Source organism: Phoenix dactylifera, chromosome 12 (genome assembly GCF_051530095.1).
Source record: "Phoenix dactylifera cultivar Ajwa chromosome 12, Ajwa_hap1_PhDact_Kaust_v1.1, whole genome shotgun sequence".
Lineage (NCBI taxonomy): Eukaryota > Viridiplantae > Streptophyta > Magnoliopsida > Arecales > Arecaceae > Phoenix > Phoenix dactylifera.
The window spans coordinates 6,215,584-6,231,610 of NC_143201.1; the positions used below are offsets into that span (position 1 = coordinate 6,215,584).

At 33.4% G+C, this 16,027-nt stretch overlaps 1 protein-coding gene across 8 annotated transcripts in view; it reads left to right on the forward strand.

Annotated features, from left to right (window-relative positions):
* Positions 1 to 16,027, forward strand: part of LIG1 (DNA ligase 1) — a 28,736-nt gene that overhangs the window by 7,928 nt on the left and 4,781 nt on the right. For 5 of the 8 annotated variants that reach the window (XR_015972078.2, XR_015972079.2, XR_015972080.2 and 2 more), the window contains exons 8-17: positions 2,008 to 2,139; positions 6,370 to 6,482; positions 9,999 to 10,100; positions 11,043 to 11,104; positions 11,304 to 11,375; positions 11,457 to 11,530; positions 11,650 to 11,706; positions 14,550 to 14,627; positions 14,760 to 14,837; positions 14,936 to 15,046. Coding sequence is in view for 2 of the 8 variants with exons in the window: in XM_008798827.5 (XP_008797049.4) it covers positions 2,008 to 2,139; positions 6,370 to 6,482; positions 9,999 to 10,100; positions 11,043 to 11,104; positions 11,304 to 11,375; positions 11,457 to 11,530; positions 11,650 to 11,706; positions 14,550 to 14,627; positions 14,760 to 14,837; positions 14,936 to 15,004 (837 nt within the window). In the remaining 6 variants the exon portion in view is untranslated. Of the gene's footprint in view, positions 1 to 2,007; positions 2,140 to 6,369; positions 6,483 to 8,300; positions 8,497 to 9,998; positions 10,101 to 11,042; positions 11,105 to 11,303; positions 11,376 to 11,456; positions 11,531 to 11,649; positions 11,707 to 14,532; positions 14,628 to 14,759; positions 14,838 to 14,935; positions 15,047 to 16,027 lie in introns of all 8 variants that reach the window. The other 3 variants (XR_016398012.1, XR_016398013.1, XR_015972081.2) reach the window with 2 other exon arrangements.

Below are 16,027 nucleotides of genomic sequence, written 5' to 3' on the forward strand. Positions count from 1 at the left end.
ACAAGACAGAATCTCGTCAGGTTTGGCAAGAATGAAACCCAAACATGGTCATATAATATGTTCCTGCATTTCATTTGGTTTTTCCTTTTTGAGTTTGATTTGATATAGATTCATAATTGGATGTTAAATTGCTATAGGAGAATAATTTTCCAAAATTAATGTTTTCATTGATGGTTTGGCTTATATCTTTGGGTCTCATGTAACAACTTTTCTTAGTGAAAAAAGTTGTAGTGTTTCATCTCAAATTTGTAACATCATTATTTGTAACATTATTCGTAACATCATTTGGATGATTCGAGGTATTTTCCTCCTAACTTTACTGAAGACTATGACTTTTTGTAGTGTTTCATCTCAAATTTGATGGTATTGTTTAAATCTAATGAATGATTTTTGTAATAAATCAAAATGCAAAATGAGAGGATAAAGTGCATGTTTTGACATGAATTCCATGAATATACACATATATACAATTATATATGTAATGTATTATCAAACTTTTGGGTTGTTCGATCTGATGGGCATAGCCAAACCCAACAAATATAGGCCTATCAGTCTACGGAGTACGGACCAAACTTGCTTACTTCATAATAGTATGGTCGGGTTATCAGATTTTCAGTCCTAATTGTCTAACCCAATTTGTCTTTGACATCTTAACCTGGGTGTATTTCTTGGGGTCTTGTCCAGCAATTGGGCCTCGCATTGTGGTTATCTGAGCTACTAAATCACAAGTAGTTGGCTAGAGTCCTGCCTAAGTGTAGGCATCGCCTAGACAGCTTGGAAGGCTGCCTTTTGAAACACTAGATACCTAACAACCAATGAACTTCTAGCCATGCTGTCAGGATTGGTTTTACAATGGACTTCCTTCTACAAATAATCCATATCCTCGTTTAAACGTTTTCAAGGGTCATATTTTTTAGGTCAACTAATCTCAGTATGCATCATGGATAATTTGTACAATTATTTTGAGGATCTCCTGTAACTTCTACAAGTGGAACATGGCCATCTTCTTTGGTATACAACAAGAACAGGTACCAAACTCTAATAATTAATGGCTATCCTTCATCCAATTCACTTTGAAGTTATCTTGATATTAAATCTTTCACCCAAGGTTTTAGTCAGTCTATGCCAGCCTGGCACTAGGTAGTACATACAGTGCCGTGCCTACGCTTGGCCTTGTGTGAGCATGGTGCGTGTTGCATGATGCAAGATGACATGCCCGTATACGTTAAAAGAATTAATATCTGTTTTAATTCAATGCATTATGCTTTTTAGTAACTCCCACTGATCTTCAATAACTTTTTTTCGGGGATCTTCAGTATTGGCATTTAGCCCTTGGGAAAATGAAGAGGAGAGGGGATTATTCTTGGTTTGGTTTGGATTGGGCTCAAAACCAACAAATCTCTCTACTGCCTTGATTTTTTTTGGAAAACCCACCCTTCCTTTCATGATTTTTAAATAAAAAAGAGGAGAATGCATATTGTGGCCTTCTTCTCTCTTTTTGGTTAGGGATGCCCCGAATCGACTCAAACCTGGAGTTGTTCGGGCCAGATTGCAACAAGTCTCGAATTGACAGGCCAAATTGGCCCAGTGTTGCACCGGTTCAGTTCGGTATGCCATGAACTGGGCGGTACAGGATGGGTTTGGTGGATGCTGTGGCTATGTTCACCATTCAATATATACTTCGCTGGCAAGTCTAGCTGTGTATGCTATGTACCATATGGCAAATATAGCTAGAAGTCTATGGTTTAATTAAAGTTTGTACTTTGTACTATATGTATCCAACTCGCACTTCCAGTTCATAATATTAATCTTGATGGTCTTGTGTGTATGATTCGTTTAGATCTAACTATTGTACAAAAAGTCTTATGTTTTGTTTGCGGTTCCTTCTGGAATATATTTCTTTACAAGCCTTAATGCATTAACAAATAACTTCTATAATACAATAACTTTGCTTGCACACTAGTTGGAAGTTTGCACCATGGAGCATTTGCTTTTCTTTTTTGGCAGGTCCTCAGCACTCGTGCTCGTAAGGGTGTGATCTTAAGTGATATAAAAGTCACAGTCTGCACCTTTGTCTTTGATATTCTGTATAAAAATGGCCAACCTCTTCTCCAGGAGCAACTCAAAGTTCGTCGACAGGTATTATACTGCCCAATTGATGAAAGAAAGTTGTGTTCTTGTCAAAATTTTGTTTCATATTGCAAATACATGTTTCATGGATCATTACCTTTTCCAGTTAGTTTTGATTAAGGTTAAAAGCTGTGCCTTTCGAATATCGTCTTTATTAATGCTATATGTGAATGTTGGAGTATCTGAAACAATTTCATCTGTTATCATGCATAACTAAAAATAATAAAGATATTGTGCATCATGTTATATGTATTTGAAAGTACAAAATACTCATGCAATAGATTTCTACAGTAGAAAAGACAGGTATGCATCGATTGGATTCATAAAATAAATTTCTATAATTACTCATATCCAACTTTTCATGGTATTGCACAATTAAAATTTATACACCACAAAATTTTACTTTCACATTCCAAATCCTCACTGAATACCTGCATTGATGTGTACCATTAATGTGCATCAGACTATAGTTGTCGGAAAACCCTATGTCCCATGTATCATAACATTTGCAAGAGAACTTTCTTCGGAAACAATTTCAACCAAGGTTCAAAAATATTGAAATATTACAATGCTGTAAAGTACAATCTCCAGAAAATGTTGTTCACTTTTTAGTGAAGCATCATGTGTAAATTACTTCTACCTGTTTCATGCACCATAAGAATATATATCATGTGTCAACATACAACATATGGTATTTGCATGGTTATAATTTAAAAATGTTACTGCAAAGAAATACAATATATTGATTTTGTTTGTTTTTGTTGTTTATCCATTTTACTTTTTCCTCAAGCCTAACTAAATTCTCCAACCCATAGTCAGACCTGGTTCCATCTGTGTCTCGTCTGCTTTTAAATGCTTATGCCTTAGGTGACTTATGAAAATTAATACACACTTTTATCTTCATAAAGCTGACCTTGAGCTGAACAAAAAATGCTTATGATGATTGTTGTCATTCTTTTAAGTCCCATTTCTTTGCTCCGTGCAAGTTGGACTTTGACCTCTCTATTTTTTTTTTTTTGTGTGTGGACTAGCTATTGATATTGGCATCTAGATGCATCCATATTCTGTTTCTATGCAAATATTTCTAATCTTAAACGTTGTCACTGTCCAAGGTATTTGTAAACTTGATTTACAGTTTCAGTGATAATCTACTAGAGAGGACAATATTCCAGTTTGTACAGTTTCAATAGCCCATACCCCATAGGCCTTGTCGATATGGCATGTGCGTACAATGTATGAATATGCAACACTATTGTAGTCTATGTATCACATTTTGTATGCTTGTATGATCATACCATGTCTATACTTGGTACGCGATCGCATGATATCGATAATAAAGATATACTGCTCTATCAATGAATTCTCCGTAGACACTTGGTGATTTTGATAGGCAATGATGTTATCTAACTAAAACTTGATTATGACTTTATATTCTGAAAATTTTTGTAGAATTTGCACCTTTAAGTTCCAGATTTGATTCTTAGAAACAGATCATACCATGGACCCTCTGATTTATGCAATTTTATTCCTAATATGTCTCTCTCAAAAGACAGATACCTCACTATTTAAATGATTCCAAACTTAGTTCGAAGTTCAAACCAACCTTGAATTACCATCACTCAGGAAATAAACTTGCTGAAAGTTACTTTTTCATGGTTCTCTTATAACTGTCAAGCATATTCATATGTATTGTAATGTATTAGGGTGTATCTTTGTGCATTATGACTGTATCACTAAGTTGTTTCGATTAATACGTGGTTAATGGTATCCAATGATTCTCCAAAAGTACATATAACTAATAACCTTCTCCTCCCTCTTCTTTCTCTACTCCTTGCGTCACTACATGTAGGGTTATATTATTGTAATGATGCCACAATCAGCAATATCCTAGCCATGATTTTGTATCAAAAACACTGCTCTATGTAGAAACATTATCGCTAACCTACTGCTATGTACATCTAGACATTTCCTGCAAAGCACTGAAAGCGCATGATGATTATTATGTTAAATCACAAGCTGTTTGTTTCGGTTTTAAGAACCTTGGTTAGGGTTATGAACTTATGATTCTTTAAAAAGTAATATAAATGACAGATAGAAAAATCAAAACATCATCTGGAATTAGCAGCATGGGTTTGAAAGTGGCATTGACAGTTTTTGTTTTTAGTTTGTTGATCTATTTGTATACTGTAATACCACATTTTTCCTCCTCGTTGTGAGTTGTAAACTTATTATTTACGCATTTATTCTTTTCCATGTTGTTTGAACCAAGGTTCGCCAAACTGGTACCCGGATCTGTACTAGTCAGCGGACAAGTCGGTATGCTACCGGTTTGGTACCCTACCGACATACAGTATTCTTCGGTGTGTCCAATTTTTTTTAGAGTTTTTCAAGTTGATTTAATTGGTAATCAAACCTTTTGAACTTCTTCAATAATTTTAAGTATAATTTGATGCTTTTTAAATTTTTTTTGATATTTTTTTTTAATGTTTTTTTGATTTTTTTTTATGTTTTTTTGATTCCGATTTAACCTAAATGATGCATCTTATTATTTTAAAATGATACAAATCATAAAATGTTTAGTGAGATGTTGCATACTACAAGAAACAATATAAAATATCCTCAAATCAAGTAGTGAGGTAAAAAATATAAAATAGTACAATCAATTACATATATTTAAATTACAATATTCTTACCAATATCTAAAATCTCGTCGAGTGGCGATGCTTCTAGTAGAAAAATATTTTTTTAATTCAAAAATTACTTCTGAATTATGTAATACATACTACTATTTTTTTTATAATTTTTAGTATTATTTATATATTCTTAATTATTTTTTAAATTTAAAACTAATTTTTAAACATTAATATTTAAAAAAATTTATTTCAATAAGATCCATATAGAATCCAGCAATGAATGCTATATATATTTTTTAGACCCATGGACATGCATCAAAAGCTACTTATTTCTCATTTTCTTAAAAATTTAGGCCTAGGCCACTGTGTGCATGATCGCATCAAAATATGAATAAATGAATACTAAATTTTTTTAGAGAGCAGCTTGCATGCCCCTAATTACGCTTCTAATTTTACAGTTTTTTTAAATTTTATTGTTTATGTATTTTTTTCTATTTTTTAATCTAAAAATATATTATTAATTTTTAAAAATTATATATAATCCAATAATTAAAATTTTTTATGTCATCGTGTAAATCATCCATAGATCTATAGCATATAATAAAATCAGCCCAAATTAAAATTTTTAGCATGATCTCTTCTTATTTTGCAAATTTTGAGCTATTTTTTAAAACTTTCCTAAAAAAATTGAGAGAATGAGATGGGATAGAGGATGCACACCTAATTTAGGTTTAGATCTTTCTTCAATTGTGCTGAATTGATGTGATTTTCGTCATGAGGAGAAGAAAAAAAGCCGGAGAGCTTAGAAACAATGTTGGGAAGGCCCGAGAAGGCCTTTCCAACATCTTTTAATTAGCAAACAAAGAAAAAGGGAGGGGGGCCATTTCAGAACTAGGTCTCGGTGCAAACTGGACGATTTGCACTGAGTTTAAGCGGAACCAGCCGGTTCCGAATGGTTTCGGCCGGTTCTGGGACGGAACCGACTCCAATAGGCGAACTGACCCGGTTTTCCACCGGGTCGGCTCTGTATAGGCCGAACCGGGCGGTTCGGTCCAGTTTGGCCTTCCTTGGTTTGAATAGCAAGATTTATTGCCTCTCTCCTTTTAGCTGTCATCATCCTTAATTTAATAGGGTAGCAAAGGAAAGTCTCATTATTCTTCATGAAGACAAGCATAATGTTTTAATTGAAATCGAGTCTACAGTAAATTGAATTTAAGTGCTTTTGGATTTGAAAACTATATTATTAACTTTAAAGTGATGGATATGAAATAGTTACTAATAAGTCTTAGTAAATTATTATATTTTGTGGCTAGGTTCTGCGAATAGTTTTCTTCTTCCTATATTTCAAAGAGTCAATTCTTGTTCTTCTGTTCCATGTTTCTGTAGTTATTTGAATTTATTTGTGTATCCCTTCTCTTGTTAATCGTCCAAATTGGAAGTGCATTATCATCTTGTACAAAGCTTGCTTTGGTTTGGCATAGGGTAATGCATTGTCTAATTCTTTTAGTATTTGCATTTTGTTTATAAGATAGTATATTCTTCATCCTTAGAATCAAATTTTGATTAGACATAAATCCTTCATGATTTATGGCTTTCCTTCCTACAGCATCTCTACAGTTCTTTTGAGGAAGTGCCAGGAGTATTCCAGTTTGCAACTGCCATAATAACAAATGACGTCGAGGAAATACAGAAATTCCTTGAAGCAGCTGTCAACTCCAGGTATTATATTGGAAATTACAATACATGCATATTTTGATGTGATTTTCAGTAAGCATCATCTGACCTTCCAGTTTCTCATTTTTATTGAAGTTGCTGCTTGTGACTGGTAATGAGCTCTTTATCTTCTAGGATGTTGTGCTTACCCATGTTTCTTTTGCCATGTTTTGCTTGTCAAGAATTTTGTGCGTGCTAACCTTTTTTTATAATATATATTGGAAATAGGCTTTATGAAGACGGACCTTTCAGTGCTTAGTTATCCTTGTTACAGGGATCTCATTTCTATTTTCACAGCAATGAATTAATGTGTGAAATTTGTTGGCTTAAAGGTAGTTTTGACATGTTAATGACCGTATCTGGTGGTAGAAGTGAGAGGACCACAAGAGATATCTTTAATTTCATAGGTGTATAATTGTGAGACTGGAAGAACATGGTAATAGATAGGAGCTTTAAAATTCTTTATTGTCCTCCAGTTGAAATAGCAAATTATATCTTGCAAGCAGAGATGAATGGCTGCATAACCGTGTCATATTGATTAATAACTATCTCATTGTCATTCTGCTCATGATCTATCAGACTATAAAACTAGTTGGTAATAATTTTGCAAGATGCTGATTAGTGTGACATTTCAGTGCATACCTCTCCTTTGGAACAAAAGCACTATATGTTTTCTTTATTTTCTCTTGGGAGGGGAGTGTAAAAATGCAGTTACGACTTATGATGGCCTGACATTTTACTCTCTCATTACCTCTCAACAGACTTAATCAAATTACATATCAGAAAAGATAAGCATATTTCTGAAGTTGAAAGTCTGCTAAAGAGCTCTTAATGTAAATTAGTGCCGATGATATAGGGACTGCTGCATGGTAGATGTATACAAGAACATTCAAACTGATTAACTGGATTACCTTCTTTAAATTTGTGATATTATTCAATAATAAAGCGTTCAGGATGGCCTTGGAGATAAACAGTTCAAAACCCCACTGTATAGCCGGTTATCTCTATGCCTTTACCATGTAAAAGTTCTTGTTCAGAGTGAAGGGAAGATGAGGACAAAATGGTGAATTCTGAACATTAAAAAATAATAAAATTCAAGTTCATAGATAAACAAGAAGCATATCGTTATTAAGAAGTGTCAATCAGCGGGTAATGCCTGGAGAGGAGATGAATCGTTCTTCTTCTTTTTTTACTTATGACATCTGATGTTGTACTATTTTTGCATGAGAGTGCAGCATATCTCTGTGTCTTACTTTTGTTCTTGATGAGGATTTTTCACAAAATTATCTCAATTTGTAGTATATGAGAATTGACACTTGCATAGACAAATACATTTGTTGCTGGCTTGCATAATGAGGAAACACACATCAACTATATAAGAATATCTTTTAGTTTGTCTGCTATGGGTCTTTGCTTATGGTCTATGGTAGTTGAGGCTGGTTTTTTTCTATGCCTGCTTCTATGGTCTTTTTCAAGCAGATGATGATACTGTAGTTAATCCGTTTTCCTCTCCAAACATCATTTGTACAAACAACTAGAGATATTTACAGAGTTTTGACTTCATAGGCTACAGTATGGAGCATGAAATTTCCTTTCCTATATCATCTGCTCTGCTATAGCCTTACACTAAGAGTTCTTTTATAGGCATTACTCATGCAAACAGGATTTTTCACTTGCTTTGGTATCAATAGTTAGCCCTTGACCGCTGTCTCATAGTCTGATAATTTGGTCAGCATTTGTTCAATATCTATTTGTATATCTTTTTGATGGCCATAGGTATTACAAAATTTTGGTTTCAGTAGTCTGTTAATCACTTCCTTATAGTTCTGATGAAGGTTTGCAAAATCAATCTGAAGCAACCGGTTCTGCTCGGTACCTGAGTAAAAGGGGAGAAGGCATCATGATGCCATTCTCCTCTCTTTTCTACGGAGAACGTGAAGGGAAGGGTGGGAAAGTGAGGAAAATTATGAGAGAGAGGATTTTTTTTATGGTGTCGAGTCCTAATCCAAGCCAAGATTAGGTATAATCCACTCCCTCTTGTTTGATCTTTTCTTTTTAAAAAACCTAAGATAGTTTAAAAAATTGTAAAATAAAGGTAATCATGCTAAAATTTTTATTTTGGCTTAATTTCATGATATGTTGTAGATCTAAGGGTGATATATGCATTAAAGAACAAATCATCATTTTTAATTGATCATGTAATTTTTTAGATATTTTTTGTTTAAAAGTAATAAAAAATAATATTTTAAATTAAATTGGCAGCATGTGTTTGAGCGTGCATGTTACTTGCTATCCTTTTTGGCAGCAATTTATTTAAATTTGGGCATGGCTATGGCTTCGTGAACTTAAAACCAAATTCAAATAAGTTTCAAAATTAAGTGGTGATTAAGGGTAGATCTAAGGGTGATCTATGCATTAAAGAACAAATCATCATTTTTCATTGATCATGTAAATTTTAAGATATTTCTTATTTAAAAATTATAAAAAATAATATTTGAAATTAAATTGGTAGCATGTGTTTGGGTGTGCATGTTACTTGCTATCTTTTTTGGCATCAATTTGTTTAAATTTGGGCATGGTTATGGCTACTTGAACCTAAACCCAAATTCAAATAAGTTCTGAAATTAAGTGGTGATTAAGGTATACCTATAGGCTGAAAAAATATATGGAGTACCTTTGGTAGGATTCTAAATTAGTATGAATCATAACTATTTTTTTTATTTTTACAATTTAATGTTATTTTTAATTAAAAATTACTTAATAAAAATTGAAAATTAGTATCCTTTATAGATAATTTAGAAGTATTTTCTGAAGTAATTCAGTCATTTGTTGCATTATGATGTAAGCTATCAATTTTTTAAGTTTTTAATAACATAAAAAATACTAATTCAACTAACAATCATGAAAAATATGGCAATGTGTATTGCTAATAGGGATTATTTCTATGATAACATGCATAGTTTTATTACCTTATAAATTACAACATTTATTAAGTGAAATTAAATTATACAAGTCAAATGTTTAAAAGTAGATAATATTTTTTTTTGTAAATCTAGATCCACTTTATGTAATTCATGGTGATTTATGAGGCGGTTTACAATGTGTGGTTGTCAAGCAATCATACAATCTCTAGGACCGATATGAAATAAAATAGCATTAAAACAATCTTAAATTCACTTTTCCAAGATCCCTAAATCTTAAAATCGCAATAACAACCTAAAAAATGAAAAAAAATTATAGTGAACCAATACTCTATTGGTATGCTTCTATGTACTGAGTGTCGTATATTGTACCATATCAACTTGATATCGGACCGATATGGGACCCAGTACTGAGATTGCGATCCGTTGTCTTGTTTACTTAGTCAACATTTGTTCTACGTCTATTTGTACATCCTTTTGATGCCACAAAAATTTACAATATATTGTATTTTAGAGGTTTTCGAGAAGCCCAATTATTCCCTTGTTTATATCCAATTGCCATATTTTTAGGTATGTATTTATTTTTCCTTTTTTAATGCAGTTGTGAAGGATTGATTATCAAAACATTGGATAAAGATGCCACATATGAGCCTTCTAAGCGGTCTAATAACTGGCTGAAGTTAAAGAAAGATTACATGGACAGGTAAAAATGCTCTCTGTTTTTATTTTGTGACCTAGGAAATGCCTATCTAACTATATTCTCAATTATTTCTTGACACTGAATATGGCTTGGATCTAATAATGAACCAGAGTAAAAACAGCAACAATATTACAAAAAACATTTGACTTGTGGTTTGTCTTCATATCAGTAATATTTCTCACATCTGGATTACGAAACTTAACAAGTTTGAAGATGGAAAGAGAAGATGATAATGAAACATTATTCCAGTGTTCACATATAGAATATATACTTAAGTTTTTTAAACTATTTTATCCTTTTTTTTAAGATCGAGGTATGCTGTCTTAGTACCGGACCCCGTACCAGTGCCACTCTGTTATTATGTCGGTACGTCTGGTATAGGGGCCGGTTCGATGTATCAAGTGTTGGTATGCCTTTCGTACTGCATACTAGTACCGAATTGGTATAGTATGGTACGCTCTCTACTGTCCAGTTCGATACGGTATGACATACCTTGCTTCAAACATTAAAATTTTGTTAAGTGTTCATTAAGAAAGCCTTGTTTATACTCATCATAAACACATGCTTAGTGAAATAGGTTTGGGCCCTCTAACCACTCCTCTTAACCCAATGATTTCAAACATGAATTAGGAAATGCTGTAAGGTATCCTAATTGGCACACAGTCTTTGTCTTCATCAACTATAGTGTTGCGTCATGAAGTTATCACTTCTGTGTTTTTGGCTGAAGTTATCGCTTATCTTTATCTGGTTATATATGCTCCATTGTCTTTGATTCTTCATGCAATGTTTCCTATGAATGTCTCTATTCCTCATCACTGATGATAATTGGATTTTCCAATTCTTGGCACAATCAATTCATGCAATTTAGTGTTCTCTTACAGCTCATCATCTATTGATTTGAGTCTGTCTTTCCCTTCATCGTTTGAACCCTAACAATTTTTGCAGCATTGGTGACTCACTAGATTTGGTGCCTATTGCTGCATTCCATGGTCGTGGAAAACGTACAGGTAATATCGAGTGTGTATTTTGCCCGAACCAAGTATGTGCAAAGTCTAAACTTTCAACATAGAGCACGATCTATAGTTCATTGTCTTTTACTTAGCGTAAAGCTTATTTTAATTTGTTTGTCTATTCATAAACATTTGTACTACTTGTTTGTCAGATTCCTCTTGGGGTTTACTACATCTTATTCATGTTCTCTTGCAGGGGTTTATGGTTCGTTTCTTCTTGCTTGCTATGATGAACACAATGAAGAATACCAAACCATCTGTAATATAGGTCGGCAATATTTGACGCACACATCTTTGAAACTCCGAATAAAATTAGTGCTCTATAGAATTCTCATTTGATGCTTTACAGGTACTGGATTTTCTGAGTCACAACTTGAAGAGCGGTCTGCAAGTCTTCGCTATAAAGCGATTCCTACACCAAAGGTGATTCTACATTGTTACTAAATTTTCCTTGAAAAATTTATGAACTTGTTGACTATAAACTGTGCTTCTGTATTTTCTCTTATAAACTGTATTATTTATTTTTCTGTTCCCATTTTCAGCCATATTATCGATATGCTGATACAGTGAATCCGGATGTATGGTTTGAGCCAGCAGAGGTAACTACTAGTTAATCAAGAGAAATATTCTCATTTTTTAAATTTCTTTTAGTATCATGGCATTATTACATTTTTGCATGCATGTACTCCTGGCCTCTCTTTTTGTGTGGTCATGTAGCTTTTAGTGTGTATATTGAAATATTATAAGTGAAGTCCCTAAAGTTGATAAGTTTTTTCAGTCCACCACTATTTCTGCTTCGTATATAGAATTACCACAGCTAGGAAGCTATCGGCTTTCCTTTCCTTTGAGTTTGTCAATTAATTTTCCTCTTGAAGTGACAAGAGAAAAAGTGTAATGGATTCAGGGGAAGGTCGTTAAAATAAAATGGATCAGTGATGGGCTGCTGCTATCTCCTTGCATCACTACTAGGATCAGGGAACAAATAAAGCCAAAATTATTGGGGAAGGATCAATACAGGGACAATCGAAGGGAGAGAGAGGAAATTCATATGAATGGTCATGCTAGTGGGGAAGATTCCAGTGCTACATGATGGTCATAGGTTTTGAGATAGAGTTGGACTGGTGGGTGGTCCGGTACTGATTTTGTCATGGCATATGATCTAGCAATTGCAAGTGCACTATATGAGGATTAAGTTGTGGTCTAGTCATGCTTTTTCCTGGGAGTAATCTACAGAATTTGAATTCTGGTGAACTTCTCCCTATTTCACTTGATCCAATAATCAAAAGGCATACACTAAATATTGATCACGCTGGTTTATCAATGGTAAAGTAAAAACACTCAGTTACCACTTGAGCAAGCAAAATTTTCTATTTCAGATTATCTTATTTGCCCCTGCCCCCCTGTTATCGAGAAATTTATTTTTGTTACATTAAAGCAGCAAATTTGATTCTCTACAGCAGGCCATACATTATCTATCTCCATTACAACTAAGAGATTTTGTCCGCTATCCTCAATTCCTCATCAATACATTCCTGACTTCTACTTAGATTTAACTTGATGTGGCTACAGGAACCTTTTTTTATGTTATCAATGACCTATTATTTCATGATATAGATTGAAGTTTATTCAAGATAGATGTTGTCAAGAATTTTTTTTTGGAGATCGTTGTTTTATATTATAACAATGTAGCACCAATCAAATGCATATTCCTGTATTCCTAATATCAATGAATGTTTAACAAATATGAACATGGAAAAGAGCACTTCTCTGATCTTTTGGTTTTCCCGCAAAATTTTTTTATTATACACATGTTTATATTTTAATCCTGAACATTTTCAATTGTACAGTTAAAAATTTATAGCCTGTTTAAGTTCAACCTTTTCGACACTGTAATTTTAGACACTTATTTTCCTTTTTCATCCTTACGCCTCTATTCTGCAGCACTAAGGCACCATGATTTGCTAGAAAAATACGAAAACAAACTTTGATAAACTTACTTTAAACTGGTTTAAATTAATAAGTTAAAATCCTATACATATTGTCTTGCGCCATATTATAGAAGGCTACAAAAAGTTTCAATGTAAAACATTATAATTGAAATACAAAGCATAGTGCACTTGCCTTGAAGTGTTGGTGCTGTAATGCCCATGTAGGAGCAAAAGATATCTATCTGTAAACAAATTTCAACTCTTATTTTCTAAGTATTTATTGAACATTACAGAATTAAGGAACATGATCACGTTTAGGAATCTATATATCAGTCCCCATTCAACAAATATTAACCATAAAAGAAGATGGAGGGTAGGAGAAGAAGATAACTCCCTTATTTGTCAGAGCAAAATTTCTCTCATTTATGATTGTGGACAGCAATAACATTTCCAAAATATGTCTCCTAAAATAATGAGGACTCTTCCTTCCATAACTTGGATATTTTCAAGACCATGCTAATACACTTTCCCTTTTTTCTTAAGAAATTCAGATACTTAACCCAGAGCAAGAGCACAACCTGTAAACAATATTTGTAACTCTCTCAAAAGACCATTTCTCCTAAGATTAAGTGTTCTTTGATGTCATTTAACCACATGATAGGCCTAACTTTTGGTCATGCCATTGTTCATGATGCTTTTAACCATGAATAATAATCACATGCTATGATGGTAATTTAAGGAGTCAAATTAGGGGTCCTTTTGTTATAAATAAGGGTCATAGTCTATTTTGTAAGAGAGTTGGATAATTGATTAATGAAGAACAGAATGATTCCTTCCTTTTTTCTTTTGTTATGTGACTCCTCAATGGAGATACAAGACCTTACAGAACCTAGATATGATTCTTAGATCCTGGAGTGGTTCCAGTATTATCCTTCTCCTTCCCCTTCTGTTTCGCCTTTCCCTGCTGCTTCTCTTCTCATTTTTCTTTTTCTACTCCTAGTCTAGCTTTCTTTTGATTGTTCTTCATCAAAAACCCCCTTTTATTTCCTGCAGATCATTCATATAACAAATCATCTCAGTTTTTTTTTCAAGAAAATTCCAACGAGCATTTGATTTCAATCGTTCAATTTCATAAACCCTTAAACATATAGTTTAAATCATATAAACCTAAACCCTAAGTTAGATACTAGTCATTGACTAGCTATTTTCTTCTTAGACATAACCTTTTTGGATCAGTTTTATTGAAAACTCAGGTCTTAACCTGAAATTCCAGCAATATATATTTCAACCCTATGCTAAATCTCTTCCGTCGTCTGTCCTACATCAAGATGCCAATAATAATTGCATGTGCTTTTACTTCTCATACTACTTGGTTATTAAGCATCCTTTTAGGTCCTCCTCAGTTACACTGTTGATTATTTGGATTCTACTTCAAATTATCTATAATGTTGTTAGACCCTTTTCTGGTTATGCATTGATAGTTGATCCCATTTATAGGTTTGCTTTTATGACAGGTTTGGGAAGTGAAAGCGGCAGATTTGAGCATCAGTCCTGTTCATCGTGCTGCTAGTGGCATAGTTGATCCAAATAAGGTCGGCACAATAGTAATTTTTTTTTGTAACGTCTTTTTTGGTTTTCTTAACAATCCCATCATTATTCTACTATTACGGGAAATTTACTGATGGATGCACATTGCATTTAAATCTTTCCATCATCTTTAAAAGGGTATTTCTCTTCGATTTCCTCGTTTAGTCCGTGTTCGAGATGACAAAAGCCCTGAACAAGCCACAACGTCTGATCAGGTAAATTGATAACATTATTCTCAATCTCTGAAGCTTGATCTATGGTTATCATTGCCATGAGTGGATCTTTTTAACATTGTTGGGTCAAATTTCTGTAGGTTGCTGACATGTATCGTGCTCAAAAGATTAACCACACAAATAACCATGAGGAAGAGGGTGATGACTAACATATGTGAATTCTACTATTCAGTATTTGATGGTTCTGTAAGGTCAGCATTTTTATGTGCACAGCATGCATGTGTCGTGCACTCATATGATCAGTAATTCAGTATTGTTCTTTCAGTTCAAATTTCAACCTTTTTTTTTTGAGGAAAAAGTCGCAACATTTGTTATGGTAACATTTCTTGAGAAATTTCTTTAAGGATTGATTTGGTTTGCACAAGAGTGCACTATAGCAGTTGAACTTTTCAATCGATTCTTTATTTGAACCTGTTCAAGTTTGATTCCCAATTTTAGTAACCTTCACAAAGATCCCTCCATAACAAATATTTATAACCATGAGAGCTGCATTTAGTGAATTAGCATGCCATCAAAAGCAATGAGCTGTCCTTTATGTTTATATATATGTAGAATCTCAAATTTGAATCCAGATATTCTGTTTTTGTATGCTAAGATATTGTTTTCCAGGTTTATATGATAGTAGGGCAAAAATTTAAATAAAGTAGAACTTTTGATTTGGGTGGCATAAAAAATGACATAAAAAAGATAAGTATTTTTTTTGATTTACTAATGCTCATTTCTAATGTAAATCTAGGCACCAAGTTGTCTAGTGTTACTTTTTTGGGGATAAATTATTCTTGCAGTTAGCATGCAGTCTAAGAAGTTCCATGACTAACAAGTATTAAGTAGGTAGTCAAATTGATACCACGTGATAAAGTAGGTCTTACTAGGCCAACTCCTTTCAATATCAAGGGATGCCTTTTATGTGGCACATTTGTGCCGTAACATCAATTAAGTTAAATGTGATAAGTAGATGACAATAACTGTAATTGCTTTTTAATTTTGCTGATTCTATGGTAGAAAGAATCATGTGACAATTCCTAAGCTCCAGAGCTTGCCTAAAAGATTTAGTTACCAAACAATGAAAGGAATGATCTTTTGATTGGAGTGTCATATTTTCCATTATTGTGGTGGTGATGGAACTAGGTTGCCTCAATTAGTGGTACTTTAAATTCTCAACATGCATAATG